The sequence below is a fragment of the Anomalospiza imberbis genome, chromosome 2 (assembly GCF_031753505.1).
Source record: "Anomalospiza imberbis isolate Cuckoo-Finch-1a 21T00152 chromosome 2, ASM3175350v1, whole genome shotgun sequence".
NCBI classification, from domain to species: domain Eukaryota; kingdom Metazoa; phylum Chordata; class Aves; order Passeriformes; family Viduidae; genus Anomalospiza; species Anomalospiza imberbis.
This window is the reverse complement of record NC_089682.1, coordinates 76,166,995-76,192,622: the sequence shown is the minus strand read 5'-3', so window position 1 is coordinate 76,192,622 and position 25,628 is coordinate 76,166,995. Positions and strand designations below refer to the sequence as shown.

General features: G+C 50.0%; 4 protein-coding genes across 5 annotated transcripts in view; 3 read left to right on the top strand and 1 right to left on the bottom strand.

The window, feature by feature from the left end:
• Positions 1 to 25,628, top strand: part of C1S (complement C1s) — a 95,178-nt gene that overhangs the window by 35,868 nt on the left and 33,682 nt on the right. The gene's annotated exons all lie outside the window — the stretch shown is intronic.
• Positions 5 to 847, top strand: C2H12orf57 (chromosome 2 C12orf57 homolog). The gene is made up of 3 exons (XM_068182949.1): positions 5 to 165; positions 272 to 448; positions 529 to 847. The coding sequence occupies exons 1-3, from the start codon at positions 108 to 110 to the stop codon at positions 675 to 677; spliced, it is 384 nt and encodes a 127-aa protein (XP_068039050.1). The 5' UTR covers positions 5 to 107; the 3' UTR covers positions 678 to 847.
• On the top strand, positions 1,968 to 15,681 carry PTPN6 (protein tyrosine phosphatase non-receptor type 6). 2 transcript variants are annotated; one of them, XM_068182878.1, is made up of 15 exons: positions 1,968 to 2,184; positions 7,183 to 7,305; positions 7,615 to 7,809; positions 9,850 to 10,069; positions 10,836 to 10,952; positions 11,124 to 11,240; positions 11,673 to 11,769; positions 12,168 to 12,247; positions 12,338 to 12,487; positions 12,595 to 12,726; positions 13,008 to 13,162; positions 13,462 to 13,529; positions 13,888 to 14,039; positions 14,741 to 14,838; positions 14,946 to 15,681. In XM_068182878.1, exons 1-15 carry the CDS (start codon positions 2,171 to 2,173, stop codon positions 15,052 to 15,054), a joined length of 1,827 nt encoding a protein of 608 aa, XP_068038979.1. In that variant the 5' UTR covers positions 1,968 to 2,170; the 3' UTR covers positions 15,055 to 15,681. The 2 variants fall into 2 exon arrangements, with proteins under 2 accessions (XP_068038979.1, XP_068038980.1); XM_068182879.1 differs by lacking the exon at positions 1,968 to 2,184 and adding an exon at positions 6,022 to 6,925.
• PHB2 (prohibitin 2) lies at positions 19,325 to 25,504 on the bottom strand. Its single transcript, XM_068182914.1, has 8 exons — positions 25,278 to 25,504; positions 25,113 to 25,197; positions 24,958 to 25,037; positions 24,365 to 24,549; positions 22,676 to 22,805; positions 22,098 to 22,201; positions 21,594 to 21,671; positions 19,325 to 21,051 (listed from the first exon to the last, which is right to left on the bottom strand). Exons 1-8 carry the CDS (start codon positions 25,402 to 25,404, stop codon positions 20,971 to 20,973), a joined length of 870 nt encoding a protein of 289 aa, XP_068039015.1. The 5' UTR covers positions 25,405 to 25,504; the 3' UTR covers positions 19,325 to 20,970.

Below are 25,628 nucleotides of genomic sequence, written 5' to 3'. Positions count from 1 at the left end.
GCAATGGCAGAACGGGGCGGGGAGGCGCAGGCGCGCTCGGGGCGGGCCGGGCTGCGGCCGGTGCTGCACGGGCTGGGACCGGAGCCGCGGCCGCCCCGCCGCGCCCCATGGCGGCCTCCGCGCAGCCCTCGGTGCCGCCGGCGCTGAGCGCGGAGCAGGCGAAGGGTGAGTGCGGGAGGTTCCGTCTCCCGGGCGGGCCGGCGGCGGAGTGCCCGTGTCGCGTGGCTGGATGCGGGAGGCCGGCGGGTGGCTGAGTGCTCGCGTCCCGCAGCGGTGCTGGCGGAGGTGATCAAAGCGTTCGGGGCGCCCGAGAACGCGCAGCGCATGGAGGAGGCTCGGGACAACGCCTGCAACGACATGGGCAAGATGCTGCAGTTCCTCCTGCCCGTGGCCACCCAGATCCAGCAGGACGTGATCAAGGCCTACGGGTTCAGCAGCGACGGCGAAGGTGGGTGGTTCCCCCGCCGGGCGGGATGCTCCGGGCCCGCCGGGGCAGCGGGGCGTCCCGTCCACCCCCTTTCCTTGCAGGCGTCCTGAAGTTCGCCCGGCTGATCAAGTCCTACGAGTCGCAGGACCCGGAGATCGCCAGCATGTCCGGCAAGCTCAAGGCCATGTTCCTGCCGCCCATGACGCTGCCGCCGCACGGGGTCGGCACTGGTGGAGTTGCTGCTTCCTGAGCCCGCGGAGTTCTCCCGGTGCTCCGGCTGGTGCCCTCCTTCCGAAGTGCAGGTCCTGTCAGCCCTGGGAATGGGGCACTTGAACGAGGGAGACGCGGTCCTGGAAGGAATGGGATGCTTCGTGCCCTCTCGTGTGTGTGCTCGTGAATAAAACGTGTGTTGAAAGTGCCCGTGTTTTATGAATGGCCGTGAGCTCGGCGGTGCTGCTCCCTGCAGCAGAGGCAGGTACAGCAGTGCTCTCTGCATGACACGCGCAACGCTGTTTTGGGAGGCCCAGTATATGTACCACGTTCTGCAAAAAGGTTTGTGCAGAGCCTCAGTGTGAAGCCCTAGGACCTTATATCAGAGAGACAGGTATACAAGGACAAGCATTTTCAGACTTTCTGTTTGAAGCATACTAGGAGATGTGTCCCTCAGCACGATCTCGTGCTGTTCAGCAAGTGTTGTAAATGCCTTTGAGGCCCCTGTTCCAGCAGGGTCAGTGCTAATTTACTCCTGCCCCCAGTGCCTGTGGCTGCCTTGTTTTGTGGCTGAAATTGCAATCCAGCACGTTATCCTTAGTGCAAAAGGCAGCAGTGAGCGGCCGAGCTTAGGAGGGCTGGGCTTGCCCCATTTGGCTGCAGCTTGGATTAGAACAACATAAACAACATACAATTTTTATCTCGCGTTTTCTCTTGGACTGCAGAGGGATCAACCTAGTCGTGCAGCCTTGCTCCTTTGCAATGTTTTCTTTCCAGTGTGGTACACAGGGACATCAGGTATGTCTGCGTGTAGCCTCCTGCCCTTTGTTGCCATTGGAAGAGTTGATGTCTTTGGCGACAGAAAGGAGGAAAAAAGGGCTGAGTGTGAAGGAGCCAGGCCCGGGAGAGCAGGGAGCTGCAAGCCACGTGTGAGGGAGCTGCGTCGGGCGTTCTGTGCTCTCGGTTACAAACCGGCCAGGAATGCCGCCAGCGAGGGCGTGAGCTCAGTGGATGGGAGGCAGGAAGAGCAGTCGGTCCCTTCCGTCTCCATCTACCTCTCCGAGCCTGGCCTTGGCCTTCCCCCACCCCTCCGATTATTCATTAACTACAGTCCAGGAAGTGCTTTGCAAATGGTGAAAATTAAGCCCGCGGCTTGAGGCCTGAGGTTTGCCTGACCTGGAGCTACCTCCTTCTTATTCCGCCTGGGAGCGGGCGGAGTTCGGGGCTTCGCCTGTGCAGATCGGGCTCAGGTGAGTCACGGGAGGTGCTGCGCTCGCAAGCACTGCCAGCTGCTGCTCCAGCACCCCGGCACTCACCGCCATGAGCATCCAGCCCTGCCGCCAGGGTGCCAGGCCACCTCTCCTCTATCAAGGTCTTTGATCTCTCTCCCAAATCCGTTTCAAGATCCTTTCTTGGTAATTCCAGTATTGCTTTATTTTCTTTAGTGGGACCCCCTTGGTTGAGGGCTGTGGTACTTCCTCCACCAGCTCCTGTCAGTCCTCCATCAGTGGGGATCTGAGAGACAAGACCCTGATGCCATCCCGTGGGTGAGTGCTGTGAATGCTAGTTAGGGCAAGAAAACAAGAGTTGTTGGTGAGAAAAATAAAAATATCAGCAGTAGGAATCTGGCACAGAAGGGAAAACCCCCTAATTTTTAATTGGAACTGCCTATTAGAGGTAGCCAGAGGGCCGACCCCTCTGGCAGAGGTAGCCAGAGGATTGGAGCTCTCTGTGCTTTCCATTGTTACTGTGGCTCCTTCTCACTTTGATAACAAGCAAGCAGGGTTTGTGATGCCCGGTCTGCTGCAGTTCCTCTGCCACCCTGCAGCTGCAGCATCTCTGAATGGTTTTGCAGAGAAAGATGTCAGCTGCCTGGCCTTTTAAATACTGGTTATTCCTTTATTTGCTGCAGTCTTTCTAGCCCTTTATGGAAAAAAAAGCAGGATATACAATCCTCACAGTCAGTCCAAACAGGTACTTTGCTCTGGAGACTGCTGTGGAAGGGTGTCAGGAAATGGGATTCACACTGGCATTACTCTCTGGTAAGAATTTGGGCAACCACAGTGGCCCAGCACTGTGCTGGAGCCCAAGGGCCTGATGGAGAGCATGTGGCTTTGTCAAGTCACAAGAAGATGGTCCATCTGCCCATCCCCAGGCAGCCTTTGCTCTGCACTAATGCCTGAACTACAACAGACTTCTGTACAGAGCAGCAAAACCTCCTGTCTGAAATCTTCTCTGTGCTGAGATTTAGAACTAACACATGCAATGCTCATTCTCAAAAAGGGCTCCAAATTAGCTCCCCCCAAATATGAGGGAAGCACGGAACAATAAAGTCATCTGAGCAAGAGGGTGCACAGCACAATGTGGAAAGCAATGAATATGATACTAAAGAAAGCACCAGCATCTGCTTTTGTAAAGGCAAATATGGTCCTGTAAAACTGGAGGGTTTTGAGGGACTTAGCAAGCTTGTAGATAAGGCAGGTCTGGCCAGTACAGTTTGCTTGGATTTAAAGAATTTGACAAGATTTTCTCATCAAATTCTTCAAATAAGGCTGAAATCACAACATTAAAAAAGATGATGAAGATTTTCTTGGGTAAAGAATTACTAGAGAATAGTAAATGGAAGGTGGGAATTAATATCCCATTTTTATAGCAAAGGGAAGTCATCACTGGTCAGATCACAGGGGCCCTATCTGAAATACATGCCGTTCAGTGTATTTCCAAGTGATCTGGGAATACAGCTTGGTGAGGTGAGAAAACTGGATGATGATAGAAAGTTATTCAGGATAATAGGGTGGGAGTTGACTTGTGAATAATTTCAGAAAGACCTAATGGCAGTGATTGAGTGGGCAGTAGAACAGCAGATGAAAAGGTTTATGTAAAACAATGTTCATACAGAAAAATAATACAAAAATTGCATATGAAACAATGACTGTGAACTAGTGATAACCTCTCCTTGATTATAGAAGTCCATGCAGTTGTTAGCTTAATGCTTGGTTGTAGTGAACATCAGATATCATCACTGTCCACGATTCACCCGCATTTTGAACACCACAGTTCTGTGCCCACCTTCCCTCTTATCTCCAAATCAAAATGCCAGAATTGGAAATATCTCTGAGAGGGATAGCAAAGGTGGTCAGAGGTATAGAATAGTTCTGTACAAAAAGAAACCCCTTGGTAGGGCTGGAGTCTTCAGCCTGACAAAGAGTTGAGGATGGATACGGATGTTTCAGGTCTGTTACCACAAGCAGCTTGGAGCAGGGGGTGAGAACCAGGAATCACCCACTGATTTTCCTTTCTTTACAACAACCAGGTGTTAAAAAAGAGGCAGGGAGCAGGTTATAAGCAAGTCAAAGGAGGGGGTGTTTCTGTAACTGAGCAATGGAGCTCTTTGCCAAAGGGCACAAAATTTGTTATACATTTGACAGTTGACTACAAGTAGCTTAGGAATAGAGGCTTAGGAAGTAGGAGGACAGAAGAAACTCTGTACACAATCTTTCTCTCTGCTCTTCCTTTGACAACCATTTTGACCTCTGGATTGCCTAGTCCCACCCCTGCTGCCCCAAAACTAGCTCAGGTGGCTCAGGGCCTTGTTCGGCTGAGTCCTGACACCTGCCAGGGTGGAGCTTCCTCAGCTGCTCTGGGGACCTGTGGCAAGTGCTGAACCCCCGAGGGGAGCACGTGTGCAGTTTTTCCTGATACCTAATCAGAATTTCCCTTGCTGCAAGTGATGCCTGTTGCCTCTTGTCTTTTTGTTGTGTCCCACAAAACAGAACCTGACTCATCATCTCTAAACCTCCACGGCCCCTTCTAGGTAGTCTCAAACAAGTGTTAAATCCCTCCTTAAGCATCTTTTCTTCAAGCTGAATAAACCCAGCTTGCTCTCTGCTATGATCCAGGCTCTTCGCTGCATTAGTGGCATTATGCTGGATCCTTTCCAGTTTCTCAGGGCCTTTTTTTCTTGCAGAATCCAGATGTGTGTATTTCAATTAGCTATTTCATTTATCTTCTACTGTAAATTTGTTACTGTGCTAGCTGTGGCCTGCTTCCACGAGGGATTTACAAGATGAGGTTCTAACACCTGTGTTGTACTGAAAGCCAAACAGTGTAAGAGTAGTCTCTTTGCTGAAATCTCTTGACCTCTTAATTATATTAAAAAAGTAGTTTAGTGGCTCAGTTATAGTTTTATTATATTTAGTGGCTCAGCTGTTCCATGCTGCAGCCATTTGGGAGAGCAACCACAAAGATACCAACTGATGGCTTCTCTGTGGTGACATTTCCCTCCCTTACTGGTAGTTTTTAATTAGATGGCCCAGATCAAAGACACCAGGGCAGCTGCATGCATCCACTCCTTTCCTGAAATGAAAGCAAGCAGAAGCATAAAGTCATCCTGTAAATTATGTAATATGGGATTTTTGTCCACAAAAATACTGTCAAGAGATTACACTGCACCCTGTGGTTTGTCCTGCTGGAGGATACTAAGTTACATGGGATAAATGCTCTCTCACCCTTTCTTATTCTGGTCTGGGCTCTTTGCTACCTTCTTCTTTCCCTGTTCCCCTTTGTCCAACTAATGTTCAGTTCCTCAGACAGATTTTCTCCTTCAGGTAGGGTGCAGGGGTGCCTATGTTTTGGGTTTCGTCTGCCTTGGCTTTGTATTGACTCAGCATACTCTAATATGCTTTTGATATTGGGAATTAATATTTAGGACTTCTCGCTGGAAGTTCCTGCCTTTTCTCCCTTGGCTATAGACAACACTTGTTTCCTGTTCCTGCTAGACTGATTTAGGTGCCGTTTTTTCTGGTGCAACTTCTACAACTTTGTGCAGAAGTTGTTCCCTTGAGTTGGTCCCATGCATTTAAAATGTCCTTGGTTTTTAATATCAGTTCTAAGTCAGTACCTCTGGCTGCCTGCAGCTCACCACACCCCAGCTCACCATGTGCACGAAACCAGAAGCATTTCTAAGGAAGCTGTTGTAGGTGCCTGGGTTGCCTTTCTAGCAATGAAGTTTAGCTTCCCACTCGTCTCTCCTGTACTTCCCTTTGTTGCTGGTTTCTGTCTTGGCCACGAGTTTTTGTCTAGGTCTTAGCTAGCAGCCTGTTCATCTTTTTGCAGGATTTCCCAGTCTGGTGGTGTGTGGGGAAGTTTGCAGCTGATGCTGCTTGAAATGAGCAAGGCTCTTGCTGTTGCTATTGCTGCTGCCCACACCACACAGGGTAGCTGAGATGGCCCCAGGGAAAAGCCAGGCTCCTTTGCCAGCGGGATTGCACTCTTAGGCCACTGCTTAGCTCCCATTCTTTCACCATACCTGCAGACCACATGCTGGACCACACATGGACCACAGCTGGAAGCAGATAGGTGACTGGAACGGTTTTCCTTTTTTTTTTTTTTTGTTTTTGTACCTGGTTGTCCAGGTTGTCAGCTTTGGCCTCAGTATGGGGTGCTGGGATTTTGAAGGTGCTCAGCTCAGCTCCCTCAGTGCTATGTGGGCTCCCTGTAGGTAGTATCTGTTTGCCCTGGTCTCTGCCTGCCTTCCTGGGCAGATTCACCACCCTCTCCCAACCTCCCCATCCCTTTTGAACTACCACTGCCTGTGTCAGTCCCATCCTGTGGCAGGCTGGTTTCAGGCAGGCACTGCTGTGCTCAGAACACTAGCCTGGACCTTGAAGTCTGCAGCTCTGGGTTCACACGGATTCCCCTTTGTGCCTGTACAAAGCATGTGGGACATTTGGGACCATTTGTGTTGCTCACTGGCCTTTTAGAAGAAAAGGGGAACAGAGGACGAGCATAACTGAGTTTTGTGAACATGGCCAGGACCCAAGATGCATGCGAAGAGTCGGTCCTTGTGTGCTAAAGACAGAGACGCAAAAATAACAGGGCCTATGGGGAGGAAAGACACAAAAGGAGAAGCAGAAGTGTATGCAAAGTAGCTTGGGACTGCAGAGTGGATGGTTCAGAGCGCTTCCTGTTCCCGGAGCCGTGCGTGCCCCGCTGTGTACGGGCTCACACCTTCCCGTGACCAGCGGCACTGCACAGCGGGCCAGAGATCAAGGCACCTGTCCAGGAAAAGGTGGATGGAGAGGGTCTGAATGGACTGACAGTGGACTCCAGGAGAGATACATGGCCAGCTCCCAAGAGGCACAGGAACAGTTTGGTGTTGGGTGCCCCAGCACAGACCTCCGACTTCCCCTTCCTTTCCAGCGCAAACTGATTTTTCCTCTGTGTTTTTTGGGTTGCTTTGGTGGCAGCCACTTGGCCGCCTCTTCTTTCTCCCTCCACAATGGTGAGGTAAGATGGTCTGAGAGGTCTGTGTGTGTAAGGAATGGGACCAGGGAAGTAGGATGGATGAGGGCAGGGATGGCCCTGGAAGGCATATCTCTAATGGGAACCATCCATAGGCTGGGGGAGGCATCAGGCAGGAAGGGATGCTGCTGTTGGATTTCACCTAGGGATGCTGACCGGGGACCATTCTTCACCCTACAAATCTCCACAATAGTGCCTGGCCTTTTTTATTCACTTAGTCTTGCTTTTATTTTCTCTGCTAGGTGGTTTCACCGTGACCTGAGTGGGCTGGAAGCTGAAGCCTTACTGAAGGGACGAGGTGTCCATGGGAGCTTCCTGGCCAGACCCAGTCGGAGGAATCAAGGGGATTTTTCCCTTTCAGTCCGGTAAGTAACTTGGACCCCAGCTTCTGTCTTTGCAGTGTTACATACACAGATTGCCTAGATCCTCACATGTCCTGTGGCATCATCTTCATCCTGTCTCTATTCCTTTGAGTTCTTCTCAAGCTGTAAAATGACCTCAGCTTCCCAGCATCTTCTAGAGCCTCCCTCAAGTTGTTCAAGGAGCTTCTCTTTCCAGTCATCTCCATTCACGGAGATGGTTTGCTCTGGTTCCATGGTGGGAAGGTAGTGCAGGACACTTTTCTGCCCCATTTCCAACAACCTCATTGGACTGCCCTGTGCTTTATTCCACAGGGTTGGTGATCAGGTAACCCACATCCGCATCCAGAATACTGGGGATTTCTATGACCTGTATGGAGGGGAGAAGTTTGCCACCTTGTCAGAACTGGTTGAGTACTACACACAGCAACAGGGCTCGCTGCAGGACAAAGATGGAACCATCATCGACTTGCGATACCCGCTCAACTGTTCTGACCCCACGACAGAGAGGTACAGGGGCAGCAAGGCAGCTGCTGCGTCTGTGATTAAATGTTTCATGGCCTCCTTTCTGTCCTGTCTGTATCCTCAGAGCAAATCCTGTAAAAAGCGCCTCCTGCCTTTCTTAGCCTCCTATGTGTCCATGGGGGCAGCATCCCCAGGAATAGCTGTGCGTACCTTGATCCATCACAGCAGACCTAATAGGGATCTATTTTTACTTCTGGTTTCCGGTTGCCTTTGCTATTTACGTACAGTTTCTGAAAGAAAAGGTTGCGGTGTCCGCTGTGGGTCTGCAGTTGTCTGTGGGGAGGGACACGTGTGGAAGCCCTCAGTTTTGCCCCAAACCTCCTTGGTTATTCTAGGCCTGAGTGACTCACGTAGCTGCAAGCAGGACCACGTTGCCCTGCTATTCCTGGCCTGCTTAGTCTCCTTCCTGTCCCCGCTTTGCATGTGTCTCTGACACCAAGTTCCTAAATCAAATCAGGTGGTTTTGCCCTTGCCTTTTGCTTTCAGGCCCTTTGATGCAGCTCGGGGGAGCTGTCATGCCCTGCTCTGGGGTGGGCAAGTCCTTCTTGCTCAGGTCCTCCTTGGGCACCAGGAGGCACGGAGCAGAGATGCCCTGGGCCGAAACATCAGGGTACATCCCAGCTTGCTCTGGGGTCTGCTGCTGGCTGTCCTCTCCAGTCAAGGCCATTGCTGCAGTTTCCTCCCTTCCTCCTGCGGTTGGAAACTTACCCCCTCCCCCCTCGGGCTCTTACGAAAGCTCCTCTCACTCTCTCCCCAAGTGATTTTCCATCACGTGGCTTTCAAGAGCTGGGCTTTGCTGGGGGAGGGAGGAATGGGACCCATTAACCCCCTCCTACCGGTGGGGAGGGGAGGCTGGGAGACCTCTTGGATGGGCAGGAGGGGCCAACCGATCCCAAGGTGGCATCTGAGCACATGGTGGCTGAACAGTTCTCTGAGAGGAGGTTCAGAAATTAATGACAACCATGCAGTGAGAGTCGCCAGCTGCTTCTTGCAGTGCATGGGGTGAGGGTCAACAAAAGTTACTTGCTGAGGCCAATAACTGTGTGAACCTCTTGCTGTATGTGGAGCAGCCCCTTGCTCTGACCAGATGCAGGGGAGAATGAATGAATGCATGCCCCAACTGCCTCTGTGACTGGGCTGTGGCCTCCTGAACTCCATCTCAGTTTGTGGGAACAAATAGCCCCCTAACAATGTGAAGTTCACCAGTACCACGCCAGGCCTTCCCTGTGAGCTGCTCCATGGGAAGTAAATCCATTCTCACATCCCCATGGCAAGGCAGGGAACACCTTGGTCAAATGGGGATGCTCCTGACTTTGTGCTAGGAGGAGAGAAGGAGCTGCTGAGTGTTTGTATTGAAGACAGAAATGTGCACATAGATCAGCTCCTGGTGCTCACTCCCATGGCCAGGGTGATTGCTGCAGTGTCATGTGCCCAGAGAATGGGAATTATCCTTTGAGTGAAGAGGTGACTGAGTTTCAGAAAGAGGAGTTGCTGGGATGGTCCTTTAATGGATCTGATCTCAATACAACCATCTGGGTGCTGCTAAATCTGATAGGAGAGTTTCTGACTCAGTGGGGGCTTATTTTTGTTTCCCTGGTGTTTGAGTTTCCAGAGCCCCTTGCAGAAGTAAGGCAACAACCCCAATAATAATGTGAGGTGCTGAAACACACAGACTACCCTCTCCCAACTGGTGTTCCAGGCAGAAAGTATCATTTACCTGTGCCTATGTGCGTGTCACACAGCGGTGCTTTCCCACTGTGTCATCCGGTACCAGCCTTCTGCTCCCTAGGGCCCTTCTGTCTCCACCTCATCCCTTGCACTTTCCTTTCTGCCTGGCTCTCCGCCTTCTGTCTCATCTGCTGTTCCTAAAATCGTGCTCCTCTCTCATTCCTTCTTCTCTGTCTCCCCCTTCCTTTCTTCCTCCCTCACCCTTCCCCAGTGTTGCTGTTCTTCACTCATCAGCTCAAGGGCATCCACTTCCTGCATCTCCACCTCTTTTCTGACCTTCTCTTGTTTTTTTCTTAGGTGGTACCATGGTCATCTGTCAGGCCCTGCAGCCGAGTCACTGCTCCAGGCCAAAGCTACCCCTTGGACCTTCTTGGTGCGGGAGAGCCTCAGCAAACCTGGGGACTTTGTCTTGTCTGTCCTCACTGACCAGCCTAAACCTGGGTCTGATGCTCCAGCTGGGGCAACCGGTGCCTCTGGGACCCGGCTCAAAGTCACACATATCAAGATCATGTGTGAGGTGAGCAGTGGGAGGGCAGGAGGAGAGGCAGTGGTCTGATGGATGCTACCAAAATGGCTGTCACAATTTCTCCTACTTCTTTCATGTGGGATGAGGAGATTCCAAGGAGAGAGTGCAACTGGCCTTAAATGGGATTGGAGGGCAATACACCTTCTCTGGGGCTTTGATCCACTGAGAGCACAGAGCCATGAACTCCGTGTGCTCAGGGCAAACTCCTCTGACCTCCCTGCCAGAGCAAATGCTTTCCTAGATGGTGCAGGGTGGTACCTATGGATCTGGACCCCAGCACTGCCTTTTTCCTGAGCGACATCAGCTTTGTTCATGGGACAGGTGGAGAGAGTGGGGGCGGCGCAGCCTGGAGAAAGCTCTGGAGAGATCTTACAGCACCTTCCAGTACCTAAAGGAGGCTCATGAGAAAGCTGGAGAGGGACTTCTTACAAGGGCATAGAGTGATAGAGCAAGGGGGAATGTCTTCAAACTGAAAGAGGGCAGGTTTAGATGGGATAATAGGAAAAAATACTTTACTGTGAGGCTGGGGGAGGCACTGGCACAGGTTTCCCAGAGAAACTGTGGATGCCCCATTCCTGGAAGTGTTTGAGGCGAGGCTGGAAGGGGCTCTGGGCAACCCAGTCTAGTGGAAGGTGTCCCTGCCTGTGGCAGGGGGCTTGGAATTAGCTGCCCTTTATGATGCCTTCCAACCCAAACTATTCCAGGATTCTGTTATGAATGCTATGAGTGAAATATTACACATTCTTCCTCTCTTTAGAATGGACGCTACACAGTTGGAGGTGCTGAGATGTTTGACAGCTTGACAGATCTGGTGGAGCACTTCAAGAAGATTGGAATTGAGGAGATATCTGGTTCCTTTGTGTACCTGAAGCAGGTAAGTCTGGTTTCCTGTTTTTTAGGGGCCCTTTGGAGGGACTGATTTGCTATTTGTTTCTGCTTTATCCGTCTTTTTCCCATGGCGCACAGAGGACAATTTGCTCTCCAGCAGCATATCTCTCTCTCTCTCTCTCTCTCTCTCTCACCTACTGTCTTTTCCCATCCCCAGCCCTACTATGCTACAAGGGTGAATGCTGCTGACATTGAGAACAGAGTGCAGGAACTGAACAAGAAGACAAGTCTGTCTGAGGAGACGTCCAAGGCTGGATTCTGGGAGGAATTTGATGTAAGAAACTGCTGGGGGACATTATTTGGCTTTTTGTGAATTCTGCATGCACCACCTCATTCTCCATCCTCGATTTCTTCCTGTACACAAATTTCTTGTGTCTTGTCAATTTATTTCTGAAAGAAGTGTGCAGTATTTCTGAAACACACTTCGTTCACAAATAATTCCCTAGTTTCCCTGGGGAATAAGTCTCATCTTTAAGTGAGCCCAGTGAGGTAGAAATGTGCTTTTTTATGGTTGGGAGAGTGAGTCACCAAGACAGTAAGGGCATAAGCCTCAGACTTCTCAAGTCTAGGTTTAGTTTTCACTTCTCTGCTCCCCCACAGCATGCCCATGTGTCGTCAGAGCCACCACTGTGCTGTGCCTCCTAGTGCCCATCTCCCCTGTCATACATTGTGACCTTGCCGTGACTACTCTTTCTTCTGCTCTCAGAGCCTGCAAAAACAGGAAGCCAAGCACCTGTTTGACCGTCATGAGGGCCAGAGACCTGAAAATAAGAGCAAGAACCGATACAAGAACATATTGCCCTGTGAGTCTTGCTTCTCCACTATAAAAAAATCCAAACGGACAGACAGGCAATGAAGAGCTATCCAAGCCATCCCTGCCTCAGCCCACTCTGTCCTCCAGAGCAGGTTACAAAGTGTATGGCATTGAGGATTTAAGAGCCGATGAGGGAGGTCACAGCTTTTCCCTGTCTTTGAAGGAAGGAGGGAGGGTTGCATCAGACTCATTTGCTTATGTGGTCCATCACAGAGACAGAGAGATGGGAGGATGGAGTGAGATTGGTCTGGGCCCAGAGAGGGAGAGCTGAGGATACGGGGCATCACTGGGAATCATGACTGAGGTGGCACAGGGCAGTGAGGGAGCTCTGTGTGGCTGTGCAGGGAGTATCCCATTGCACTGTTCATTCTTTCACTGCACTCCCAGTTGATCACTCCAGAGTCATCCTCCAGGGAAGGGACCCAAATATACCTGGATCTGACTACATCAATGCCAACTATGTCAAGGTGAGATTCTTGAAAGATGGCTGTGTGCTCAAAGCAGGGGAAGGCCTGCTGCTCCTGCAGCCCTCCTGACCCTCCCCTGTCTGCACTCAGAACACCCTGATCAGCCCAGATGAGTGCACCAAGACCTACATCGCCAGCCAGGGCTGCCTGGATGCCACAGTCAATGACTTGTGGCAAATGGTGTGGCAGGAGAACACACGCATTATTGTGATGACAACACGGGAGGTGGAAAAAGGCCGGGTAAGTAGCAGTCTGGAGGTGTATCCTTTCCCTTTCAACCATTGCTCTGCTTTTTCTCTCTCTCCTGCCTTCTTCCCATCCTCACCCTGCCCTCTCTGCCCACACAGAACAAATGTGTGCCTTACTGGCCAGAGCTGGGCAGCACAAAGGAGTATGGTCCCTACCTTGTGCAGAACGCTGGGGAGCACGATGCACTGGAGTACAAACTCCGGCACCTCTGCGTGTGCCCGAAGGATAATGTGAGTGTGTCTGACCAAGGGCTGCCATCCAACCCCCGGCTCTAACAGCCACCATACATCTAAACCTGGGAACTGCTGGGTGCTGTGATGATGCTGCCGTTTTAGCATGCTTAGGGCTGCTATTCCCACCTGGTTTGGGCTGGAATCACACTGGTGGAATCACCAAGAAGTGTGCAGGAAACAGAGATTCTCTCTGGCTTCAGACTCATCTCTCCCTCAGACAGAGGCCAGGGACAGGACTGGGTTGCAATTTTACCACTGGGGTGCTTTGCTCTTCTCAGGGCAAGGCTGTGCGTGAGATCTGGCAATACCAATACCTGAGCTGGCCTGACCATGGTGTACCCAGTGAGCCGGGAGGAGTCCTCAGCTTCCTCGACCAGATAAACCAGAAGCAAGAGAGTATCCCCAACGCAGGGCCTATTCTGGTACACTGCAGGTTGGTACAGAGGCTGGAGTTTGAAGAATCCTCCATTGCTTATCTAGGGCGAGATACAGAAAGTCTGTCCTGCTGCTTCCAGCTGTACCCCAGGACTTGTGAGTGAAGCATAGGCCAGTCCCAATATTTGCTTTTTTCTTCTTCAGTGCCCCCACACCAAACTCTCTACCTGTTGAACCCGTGACTCTTTTGTGGCATTGCTGAACAGCTGCTGCAAGAGCCACATGCTTCCCCAGAAGCAGCTGCATTTTGTTTCAGGACCTGTCTTGCTCTGACCTCTGCTTGTCCTCTCCTTGCAGTGCTGGGATTGGCCGCACTGGGACTATCATCGTCATTGATATGATAGTGGAAACAATCTCCACCAAGGGTAAGAGGACTTGAAATGAACTGGACTACCCAGTAGGGCTTTGCCTTTAAGTTCAGCTGCAGAGGGATGAAAACTATCAGCTGTCAGTAGGAGAAGATCCTGCCATAACCCTAAGAAAGTTGTTCTGTTGGATCTCTGTACCATATCTGCTTCAGCCTTCCCTGAGCTTTGGCTTTTCCTCCAAGGCCAGACTTCAAAGGTACTGAGCAGAGGGAGAGATAGGAGGTCCATACAGAAACAAAGAGTATGGAAGGAGGTGGAAACTTCTTGACTGTCTTCCACTGTGGCTGCTTTTGGTAGAGAACTGGGCAAGAGGGCAGTGAATATGTCCGTAAGCTTTTCTGGTGCTCCTTGCTAGGGCTGGACTGCGACATTGACATCCAGAAGACCATCCAGATGGTGAGGGCCCAGCGATCTGGGATGGTGCAGACAGAGGCCCAGTACAAGTTCATCTACATGGCCATCTGTCAGTTCATAGAGGCAACCAAGAAAAAGTTGGAAGTTATCCAGGTGAGAGAAAAGGGGCTCTATTGCCCTGTGAGCCCAAGCCCTGCATGCTGCTGAGCTTCTGTTTCAGAAGCTTTAAGTTAACCCTACACGGACTACAATGGTGCCGTAAGATCTGTGTCCCTGTTCCTCTCTTCTAAGACTTTTAAATTCAGGGGACAAGTTCATTAGCAGTTCAAGTACCAATCCCTTCTGAACTGCCAGACAGCAGTTACATTTTAATGCAGTTACTTCAACTATGTTCTGAATAGCTTCACCAAATGCTGTTTTGTTACAAACTTCATTTAGGACAAGCAAAGACTTTCCTTGCCTCTTATTTCCTCTTTGTCTTTCACATCCCAATTTTGCAGCTGCATCATCTTTTCCTGCTATTTGATAAGTGGTGTCTTTTCTCTTTGTAGCTTCTGGCAGCATGCCGTAACTCCTGCTGTTTTAATATTCTTCAGCAGAAATTTGGGACTTTTAGGTGTTCTAGTGCCTCCAGAGATTTGTTGCCCCACTGTTGCCTCCTGTACAAGGCTGCATTTGCACCTGCTGCTCACCTCTGGCAGCGGCAGTGTGCTAAGCCCAGGTGCTTCAGCAATCCACCAACTTCCACTGAGATCCTAGCACAGAGTGGGGTTTAACACCCAGGACTATTCCATGGTGCCTCAAATGCATCTCCCAGATCACACTCTTCTAAGCCTGTTTTTCCTCTCCTGCAGTCTCAGAAAGGCAAACCAAATGAGTGTGAGTATGGGAACATCGCCTACCCCCCTGCAGCGAGGAATGCGCACCCCAAGGTTTCGCGAAAACCCTCCAAGTAAGAGCTCACCTGCAGCAGAGACCCAGCTCTGCCTGCCCCTGGCAAATCTGCCTGCTGGCTTGGCTGGATTTTTCCTCTTCCTCACTTTTTCCCGGGTCTTACAGGCAGAAAGAAGAGTCAACAGTGTACGAGAACTTGGGGAAAAAGGAGGAGAAGGTGCGGAAACAACGCTCCTCAGAGAAGAAGCTGAAAGGCTCACTAAAGAAAAAATAATCATACATTGCAGGTAGCCCCATGGGGGTTTGAACCTGGGCTGCAGGACTGGAGCTCACATCCCAGCTGGCCTGTCGCGCATTCCTTGCTCTTGGACTGGAACAAAGCCTTCCCCTTCTCTTCCGTGCCAGCTTTGAGTGCCGTGAACCATAGCGCTTTCCAGCTCAGCTGACCGACTCCATGGTCCCTTGCCTGTGCAGGCGAGCAAAGTCTCTTGCTGCCCTCTCATCATCTCTTAGCAGGAAAAGGTCACACCCTCCTTCCCTTGCTCCCTGAGCACTGGGGCCCAAACTCACCTTTGCTGTGTCAGCTTCAGTGGAATTCTCAGGGAAGGTCATCCCAGGAGCTACATCTTTGCCCACCACCGTGAGTTAAGAGTTTATCTGTTTGTGTTCCCTGAAGCCTCAGCTTTTCAAGTATGGAGGTTTTGGCCTGTTTCAACTCAGCTCCTCTGCAATTCAACAGGAGACTTCCTCCTTCCTTAATACCAACCTTCTGCCCCTCTTATCCTTTTGCTATCTCATCCTTAACCTGGATGCTGTAAATATACCAGAATTTGATGTGATGGCCAAATTTTCTTCTTTGTTGTAAATAAACTCATGTTTGTTTGACTACCAGGTCCCAAAAGGTTTTCTTCTCAGAGTGTTAGCTGTACTCCTGATTTCACCTGCAGACCTGCAAAGACGTACAAGGATGGTTCCAGCTTAGTTTTCCCGATTTCCTGTTGCCTTCAGGCTTCTGAACAGAAGCTGTGACGAATTATGGTGGCCCCTTGCTGTGAGGCTCGAGTGTTGGTAGTCAGCAGGGAAATCTGAGCACAGAAGGTTGGGTGTGGCAAACTGACACAGCTTTTGCACCTACATTTTACTTGTGGGTTTTCAATATGTGAACAAAGCCACAGCTGCTCTGATTTCATGCTGGTAAGTAACACTGCCACTTCCAGCAGCAGCCTGGGCCAAAGACCTCCAGAGCTCCCTTCCCACCATGATTTATACAGAATCCACTGGGAGGAAGGAACACTGCTTGCTGTCATTTGATATGGCAAGAAAGCTGGTTGGAAGCATTTGGAAGACAGAAGACACTGTGAGCAGACCCTCTTTCCATGTGCGGGACTTCAGCTTCCCTTAGCCTGTGAGCCCATAGGGCCTGTGTGTCCATTTCCCAGCTGGCTTTGCCATTCCATTGCCACGAGAGGAAGAAACAGGAAAGGGGCAGCGGGGGAAATAAGGGGCAGAAGTAAAAATGGGTGGAGGGACACGTACTGTGTTTCATTATGCCAGATACTCTCTTTTAAGCAATGGGGAGGGGGCTAAAGTCCTAGCCTAAGGAAACACCTACCTTTGCCTTAGACCCCTGGGAAGCTTCTAAGGACACGACCCAGTTTTGTCTTCCTTCTTAAAAAGCTGCCACAGCCTAAAGCAAGGCATACCAAGAGTTAGCTTAAACTCTACCTGAAGCTTGAAAATGAAGACATCTTGTGGAACAAGCTCAGGTTAGTGAGACCCTTATTTGTGTTCAAATCCCTGAGCTTAATGTGTCCATAATGTCCAGTCTACAAAAAATTTAGACTGAACAAGAACTTTCCTGATTGCACATCAAGAAACACAGCACTGTTATAAGCATTCTACTCTTCTTTACATAGGATCTGTTACACACAAATATTTTGGGGTGACTATTTGAGAATGCATTTTCAAAGCTGGTTCAAAGAATTTGTGCTTCCTTGATGCTGCAAGTCAAATCATATGGGTATTAGTTATGGCTCTGATTGCCAGTAAGCTTTAAACCAGGAATCCATAGATTAGATCAGTTCCTTTAAACATCTTGTGCTCTGCTTCACCAGAGGAAGAAGTCCCTAAAGGCCTCTTTTCTTCCCTGGAGGGCTCAAGTTGGAGTTTGTAAAAAGAGATTGTTGGTTGTAAATAGATGTAGTCTTGGGGGCGGCTGTCTTGACCTTCATGACCATGAAATAGCAGAGTTTAAAAATCCTAGTGATAGGAAAAAAACTGTAAGTAAAGCTACTTCCCTGGATCTGGGGAGAGCAGAGTTTAGGCTGCAGGGAAGCAGTTAGTAAGGTCCCCTGGGAATCTGCTTTAGAGGATAGTGAGGTACATAAAGGCTACTCACTTTTTAAGAGGCCTCTTTTCAAGAGCAGAGGAGCAGGCAATTACAACTTGTCAGAAGTCTAGCCAGTGAGGCTACGGGCTGGCTTAGCTGAGCAAGGGTCTCCTTCTGCAACTTAGCAGAAAGTGTATGGACTTTGGAAAGAAGGACAGATTATGCAGGGGAACAGATGTGCTCCTTGCCACTCTAGGGAAAAAAAGCCCAAGCTCGGGTTGAAGCTGCCTGGTACTATGGTGGATAACAACAAGCATTTTTAAGTATGTTAAGAGCAGAAGGAAGACTAAAGGTCTGTCACCTCATCCCTGAACAGTGACGAAGCAGAGACATTTAATGCTGCCTTTGCTTCTTTCTCTGACACTGGTGATGGGGAGTGTCTGGAGCCCTGGGCTGGATGGCCATGGCGGGAATGATGAACTCCCAGCTGACTTGGAACTGGTATGGGATTTGCTGTTGTAACCGAATGCACGTACGTCTATGGGGCCCAATGGGATTCCTCCCAGGGTACTGAAGAGTTGGCCAATGTAAACGTGAGACCTCTCTCTCAGTTATTAACCAACAGCCTTGGGAATCTGTATAAGTTGACATGGAGGCTGGCAAATATTGTCCCAATTTTCAAGAAGGGCAAGAAACAAGATCTTGGTAATTACAGGTCAATTAGTCTCACTCTGGTGCCTGGTAAAACTGTGGAGAAAATTAGTCTGGAAGCTATCAAGAAAAGGACTTGCAAGACAACGCAGTTGTTGATCAAAGTGCACACAAGTTCTGAAGGGAAAGTCATGCCTTACCAACTAATAACGCTTTACAACAAGGCTACCCACCTAGTAGTCAAAAGGGAAGGCAGATGTGAGGCTTTTTTTTTTTGTTTTGGCAAAGCTTTTGATAGTGTCACCATATCCCTCTGGACAGCATTCAGCATACAGCCAGATGTGTACACGATTTCATGCACACAAAACTGAACAAGAACAAATGCCAGATTCTGTGCCCGGAGTGCTGTAATCCTGGATGTGAATATAGACTGAAGGATGAGACTGGGGTGCAGCCCTGCAGAAAAGGCTCTGGGTGTTTTGAGTGATGGCAGGCCCTGCCAGGTGTGTTATGCTGGGGTGTGCTAGGCACAGAAAAGTTAACTGGCCAGAGAACTGAGGGCCCCACTGCACTCAGGTACAGCCTCACCATCAGTGTATGCAGTTTCACGCTCCACAATACAAGGAGGATATAAAAATACTATAATGTGTCCAAAGGAGGGCAACAAAGACAACAAGGAAATGTGTGACTTACAAGGAGCAGCTGAGGATACAAAGTTAGTTCAGCTTGGAGAAGACCAAGGGCTGACCTAACACCTCCTCATCAGGGGCAGAAGAAGGGGACTGCTGATCTCTTTTCTTTGGTGTCCAGCAACAGGACACAGGGAATGGCTTAAAGCTGCACAGGGGTAAGTTCAGGTTGGATATCAGAAAAAAGAGTAATTTACAGAGTGGACAAGCTCCCCAGGGAAGTAGTCATGACCCTGAGTCTGTCTTTGTTCAAGATGTGTTTAGAGAATGCTCTCATCTGAAGTTTAACTTCTAGGTTGCCCCGGACTTGATCCTTGTGAGTTCCTTCCAACTCAGGACGTTTTATGGTGCTGCGATAACCTCAAAGTCCTAAATCTTAGTATAGGGCAGCCCAGAGAAACAGCAAAGAAGCTATCCCTAAAGAACACAAGAACCGCTTCTGTTTGCGGTTGAAACAGAAGCAAAGGAGAGTTTAGTCAGTGGAGGAAGATTTCTCCTCCTCTTTTCAGCCAGGAAAGCAGAGAGGGGAAAAAGCCCAAAGAGTAACAGTGGAGGCCAGGACACAGCATAGAGATGCCTCTGTGACCTGGAAAAGCAGGTCAACGTACCCTCATCTGCAGCCCTTACAGGCAGCTAAGGGACCAGCCCTGGTCACCCACACAGCTGTTTGAGTATCCAAACATCTTTCTTCTCTCCTCACACTGTGATGATCTGCCAGTGACCACGAATGTATTTCTTTCTTTTGTTCCTTTCCCTTCATCATTCTCATTCTAATTTCAATCAAATAAAATCTCTGTTCCACCTCCCACTACACAAAATAACCAATTTTTTTCCATGCACTAAGCACACTTAGATACAATAAAAATTTGGTTGGGTTGTTTTTTTTTTTAATTTTTTTTTAATTTTTACAAATATCTGAAAGCATCACTGAGCAGACAGTGACACAAGTAAGATATTCCAGCAGTGACAGGCACCCAATGAATGGCATTGTCCTGAATTCAGTCCCAGGTTCTCTTGGGATCAAGAGTGAAAGAGAAAACAAAATTTACTAGGAAAAAAGCCTGGTGCTGATGGCAGAAGAACACTGCTCCCTCACTTGGCCAAAAAATAATTTGATATCCTACACAAATCTAAATATTAATGAAGATTAGAGGCAAATATCCACATGGGTTAATACCAGTAAGCCCCTTTACCCCCTCTCCAAATTTAACTGGTGGGATGAGGAAGGAATTACAGCTGCCTAGAGGCAGAGCCCATTCCTGTAACTGAATCGCCACAGATGGAGCAGAGGCATGGGGACAAATTGGCTACTGGATTAAAAACTTCATAGTGAGGACAAACAATACTAGTGGAGGGAGTTCAAAGATCCTCACTCTTATCTTCTGCTGGTCAGCGACACTGGTTCTAGAAATCTTCAGCTTCTTTCATTTCTTCCCTTTGGGTAGGAGACTGTCACTGAAAGGGAGACAGAAGGCAGTCATCAGTCCAGAAAGTACAAACAAAGCTGTACCAGCTCCTCAATATGGATTCTGAGGTATGGGGTGTCACACCCAAAGGATCTGGACTTTCAAGTCCTTCCTTTTAGGCAGGTGTTTTTTTTCCCCAAAGACCTTTAAATCTTCTGGAACAAATATGACAGAATCTGGTCGGAACTGAGGAAGAAGGATGTTATAATCAAAGATCCCAGAGAAAAGAAACCAACTCTGGTTTCCCTTCTCAGTTCTGAGAAATCTAAGCTTTTAGCTGCATCCTGTTAGCTCAGCTGGCACTGCCTTTTTCAGTAAACACTGGACAGACTAAGCAAAGCCACCAAACTCCTGACAGCTCTGAAAGCAGGAAATGGGGTGTTCTTGCATGAACTGGAAAGCTTTTGGAGAACAACAAAAGCATCTTCCTTAGAGATCATCAGCCCAAGCCACCACAAATTCCCAAGATCATCTGCCTGCCTCCTTACAGCCCTGTTTGCCATAACCACAGGATGCCCTGTACATGTGATATCTCAGAGAAGGCTCCACAGTTACTTCTGCCTTTCCCATGCAAGGCTCCTTATGAGGTACACATGGAGCTCCAATTACTACACACTCCATGTATATGTTTCTGTTTTTCCCTGCAAGGAAAGCTTCAAGTTTCACATCACAAATGGGAACTGAGGTAGAGACTGGAATAAACTTGCTGGGGCCAAAATGGTCTAGGCCAGAAACATCCCAGGCACCAGGAAACAGCAACACCCTGGTTCCAGTACTAACAAAAGGATCAAAATGTACAGTGCCTTACCTTCCTCTGTGTTAGCAGATGCAGTGAGGGGTGGAGGGTGGGAAAGAAAAAAACAAAAAAAAAAAAAAAACAAGAGTAAATTGATGAGATTTAACAAAAATTCCCATTCCCACAGTAGGAGAGGCTGCTCCCTACTTGTCTGTATCCTCTGGCATCAGGCTCCCCTCAGAAAACGATTCTGAGAGAGCTCCAGAAAGGGGAGCAGCTTCCCAGGTAGGGTGCAAACAACCCTGGGCACCCAGCTCCTTTACCTGGTGAAGGCCTCATCCTGCAGGTTCAGTACCAAGTTATCTGCTGTGAGATACACACGGTTTTGTGAGGCAGCAATCTGAAAAAGAAATATAATACAGGCATGGCATCAAGGACTAAAAATGCACATGGAGGAACAGCACTAGCAACTTATCTCCCCCTTCAGATACAGCACTCTTGTTTCCTTAAGACCTCATTTAAATCAACGCAATTCCCCAAAACAACTCCCTACTTCCTGACTTCCCATCCCAGAGCCATCAGACTTTCTAAGAGAAGTGCTCATTCTGTCTCTCTGTCACAAAGACCTTTGATCCCACATTTATCTGTCCCCCTTTCTCAGCTGGAGGTAACCAGAAGCTTTTGGTAGCTGCAGCTGAGGGTGGGTGATGGAATCTGATGTGGATCTGGCCTTGTCATATGAAGGGCATGAACTCTAAGCCTCATATCTAACTGCAGATCCTTGCTAAGTCTTAAGCTCTACTTGAGCAGAGAAGGGCTGGGCAGGAACAAAGATCAGGACAGGGCAGATCACATTCGCCTTAAATTCATCATGTGGCCACTGGGCTGGGGGGACACAAGGACTGCCGAAGGGCAAAGGGAATTCTGTGCCCAAATGCTCACCGTTTTTGAGATGTTTTGAGCAGCTCGGATCTTACGTAGCTTGATGTAGCCTGGATTCCTGCTGAGAGCTTCCCCGAGGTACAAGGGAACAAAAGTTAAGGAAAATCCTGCAAACAGAAGCCGCTTACCCTCAAGGAATTCTTCCTAAGCCATATTAAAGAACATCTTAGTGGGTAAAAAGCAATCTCTATCCCAGTAACATGGGCCATTGGGCAGGCATGTTTTCACCTGCCCAGATGAAGAACATTACGGATTACGGTCACACACAGCCAATAAAAGTTAAACTTTACAACAAGGAGCGCAGGCCCACAGCCTCCTCTGCTCTGACCTGTAACCTCAGACAAACCTTGCTGCAGCCGACTGCAGAAGGGGGGAAGAAAGAACAGCAACCTACTTGAAGCTATCATCTGATCACAGTCTCCTAAGCATGAGCCCAATGTGACAGATTCTCAGGACTGTCAAGCTCACAAGCCACATCCCACAAAATCTCCCGAAGCAGGATATCATCTTGGCAGCTGTTGCTTCCCCCTCGGCCTGAACTATCTTCTGCTTCTGCTCCTGCTTGGCCTTCTCCACCAGGAACTGGGCGCGCTGTGCCTCCTGCTGGGCTGCAGGGAGAAGGGACACAGGCATTGGAACCACACTGTGTCATCCATCAAAACCGGAGAGCTGAGGCCCAGGGGCTCTGCTTCGCAAAGAACCGGTAACATTCCAGGACCACGTCCAAGTACAAAACAAATCTGAGAGCACTTTACCTTTTCTTGAGTAAAACCCACAGCACCCAGACCCTCCACACGCAACCCCCAGAGTGAGTGATAAGAGTCCCATTCTGAAGAGGAACCTTGGTTTTGGGAACTCAGTCCCTCCGATGGTCTAGCCCATTAGCTACGGCTTTCTGGTAACACTTGCAAAATAAACCTGCTCAGCTCTGTTACTAAGGAGGCTTAGAGATTTGTAACCCTGTACCTGAACTTATACGGTGGCACAGCAGTGACACACTAGCCGAAATTCCACTTCCTCATTTAATAACTCAGTGGAAAGGCAAAGGCAATCCACCCTTTTCAGGCACCAATGGAACTCACCCACTTGCTTAGCCTCCACAGCGGCTGTGTATTCACGACTGAAACTGAGCTCTGTGATAGCCACATCATCCAGGATGAGGCTGAAATCTTTGGCTCTCTCTGTCAGTTCTCGCCTAATGAGCAGAGACACCTGAAACACAAACACAGCAACGGGAGTTGTACCAAGCACAGGGTGTTTCTCACTCCCTGAGCACTCCAAAAGCAAAGCACAACTGCTCTTCACAGTGCTGGGAGACATTCCCCAACCCAAGCTCCAAACCATGGACATCAACACCATCTGAGTAACATATCCACAGCCACAAAAAGCATTTTCAAAACTCTATTACAGCTCACTTATAGTTACTACTAAACTGTTCTATGCCAGTAACACTGTGAAAGTAAAAAAACTTGAAAGCATCTTTTGCTTTCACATCCTGCCACATCCAGTTCCGTAATTCCCACAGTTTTGGCAATAAGCATTTCTTTATCTGCCCTGGATTTGCCACTGTTTGCAGGCTATGCTTTCATAACGGTACTCCAACACAAAAAATGTAACGACCACATAATTTTTTTAACCCGTATCAGATCTCTTAATTACAGTAGCTAATTGTCTAGTGTAGCTACTCCACTTTTTTGGCTGCTTTTGGTGGGTGTTGCTGTTAGATACTTTGATTTATTCTACACTTACTTCCAAGCACCTCTTTCAGGCAGCCTGACAAGTCCTGCACCAAATATTGACTTAAATAGAAACTATTGCTACAATATCACATGCTTGGCCAGTCGAGCATTTGCTTTTACTTCTACTGCAGCTGTTTCTGAGCACAACTCTAAATAGTGACAGAAACCTTGAATGAACCTGTATGAACTGTGAGTGTACAACTACACGAAGTCACTTAATATTTTTCTATCAATCCCTTCAATACCACATCACTTTACAATAACAAGCACTAGATGGGTACATGATAAGAAGACAAATGCAATTCAGTTTGTTCCAAAATTTCAGAGATTAAAGAATGATTCTTATCTGAGACCACAGATGCTTAACAGCCTTTGCTTCCAGCACAGTTGAAGCCCAGAACACAGGAAGCTCCACCTGAATATGAGGAATAACTTCTTTACTGTGCAGGTGACAGACTACTGTAACAGGTAGCCCAAAGAGCTTGTGGAGTCTCTCTCACTACAGACATTCAAGAACCATCTGAATCTGTACCATGTGCTCTGGGATGACCTTGCTTGAGCAAGGAGGCTGGACCAGACGACCCACTGTGGTCCCTTCCAACCTGACCCATTCTGTGACTGTAAACAGAAGTTATATGTGACCCTCCTGAAGCATCCATCGCTGACAGGTTAGTGCTTTGTTAACTGCTCCTTCCCACTGTTTTTCAGATCTTTCAAAACCGTTTAATTTGCTCTGACAGTCGTTCCGAGGTCTGTCTTTTTAAAGCCAGTTCCACAGACACCAGCGGACCATGAAGCAAACCAGCTCTCCCCTAGTGTTACATTCTGGTGCAGTTTTGCACTCTTGTGCACCAAGAGACCCATTTTCCTCCTCGGAAGCTGCCAATACAGTATTTGTACCTGTACTGGAATCGAACTGCCCGTGGGACACGGCTTGCCACGTGGATGCACTACCCCCCAGCTGAACGCAGTCATCCTTCCTTCACCTGCCGCACGGCTGCCCCCACCCAAGGCTGCCGCGGCAGGGCTCACCTGGGCCCTCTGTGTGATGAGCTGCGAGGCGTTGAACTTGGCCACGACGCTCTTGAGCACCTCGTTGACGATGGACGGCAGCACTCGCTCCTCGTAGTCCAGCCCCAGGCGCTGGTACATGCTGGGCAGCTCGGCCGCGTTGGGCCGCGTCAGCACCCGCAGCGAGATGTTCACCATCTGCAGGTCTGCGGGGACAGCCAGGGGTCAGGGGCCCGTGGGGCAGCTGCAGAGCCCCTCCCCAGTCCCTCTCCGTCAGCAGCAGCAGCAGCCGCGGGACAAGGACCAACGGGGAGAGGGACACTCTGGCTGGAAATTAGGAAGAAATCCTTTACGGTGAGGGCGGTGAGGCACTGGCACAAGTTATCCAGAGAAGCTGTGGATGCCCCAGCCCTAGAGGTGTTCACGACCAGGTCGGCTGGGGCTTTGAGCAACCTGGTCTGGTGAAACTACCACTATCCGCGGCAGGAAATTGTGACTGAACGATTTTCAAGGTCTGTTCCAAGCCCCTAACATTCCACAGTTGTCTGAGCAGCGCCTCCACTACGGCGGAATTCCTGTCCTGTGCCTCCCACCTCGTGGCCCCTCTGTCTCACCTTTGGAACCAGTGGGGGAGGAGATTTTCCGCGGCCGCGCTCGGATGTCGTAGATGATGGGATACTGGAACCAGGGGATCCTGCGGGGGCGGAGGCGCGTTAGGGGCGAGGGCCCCGCCGGGCCCGGGTGGGGGCCGGGAGGGGCCGGGCCCTACCTGAAGTGCAGCCCCTCGGCCAGGATGGTGTCCTGCTGCACGCCGCCGATGCGGTTGAAGAAGATAGCGCGCTGGCCGCCCTCCACTGCGGGGAGAGAGCGAGGCTTTGGTCAGCGCGGACAGCGGGCGCGAAGGCTCTGAGGGGTTGGGGGAGACTCCACTCACCAATGAAGACGGACTCTCGCACGCCGTAGGCCAGGGCACCGGCGCCCAGCAGCAGCTTAAGCGCGGTGCCGACACCGCGGGGCCCGGTCGGCAGCCGCCCCGCCAGGTCCTTCAGGTTCTGCGCCATGGCCGCCCCGCCGCCGCCCCCGCCGGGAAGGACACCGGAAGGAGCGACCGCCGTGCCGCTCCGGCGGGAAACCGCGGAGCCGGGAGCGCCCCCGCTGCCCCTTCCCGCCCCCAGCACTCGCCTTCCGGCGCGGCGGCCGAGGCGCTCCGGAAGCGGGTCTGGCCGGAGCCAGATAGAGGGCGCGCCCCGGCGCCATCTTGGGTGGCCGCGGCAGGAAGGGCGGG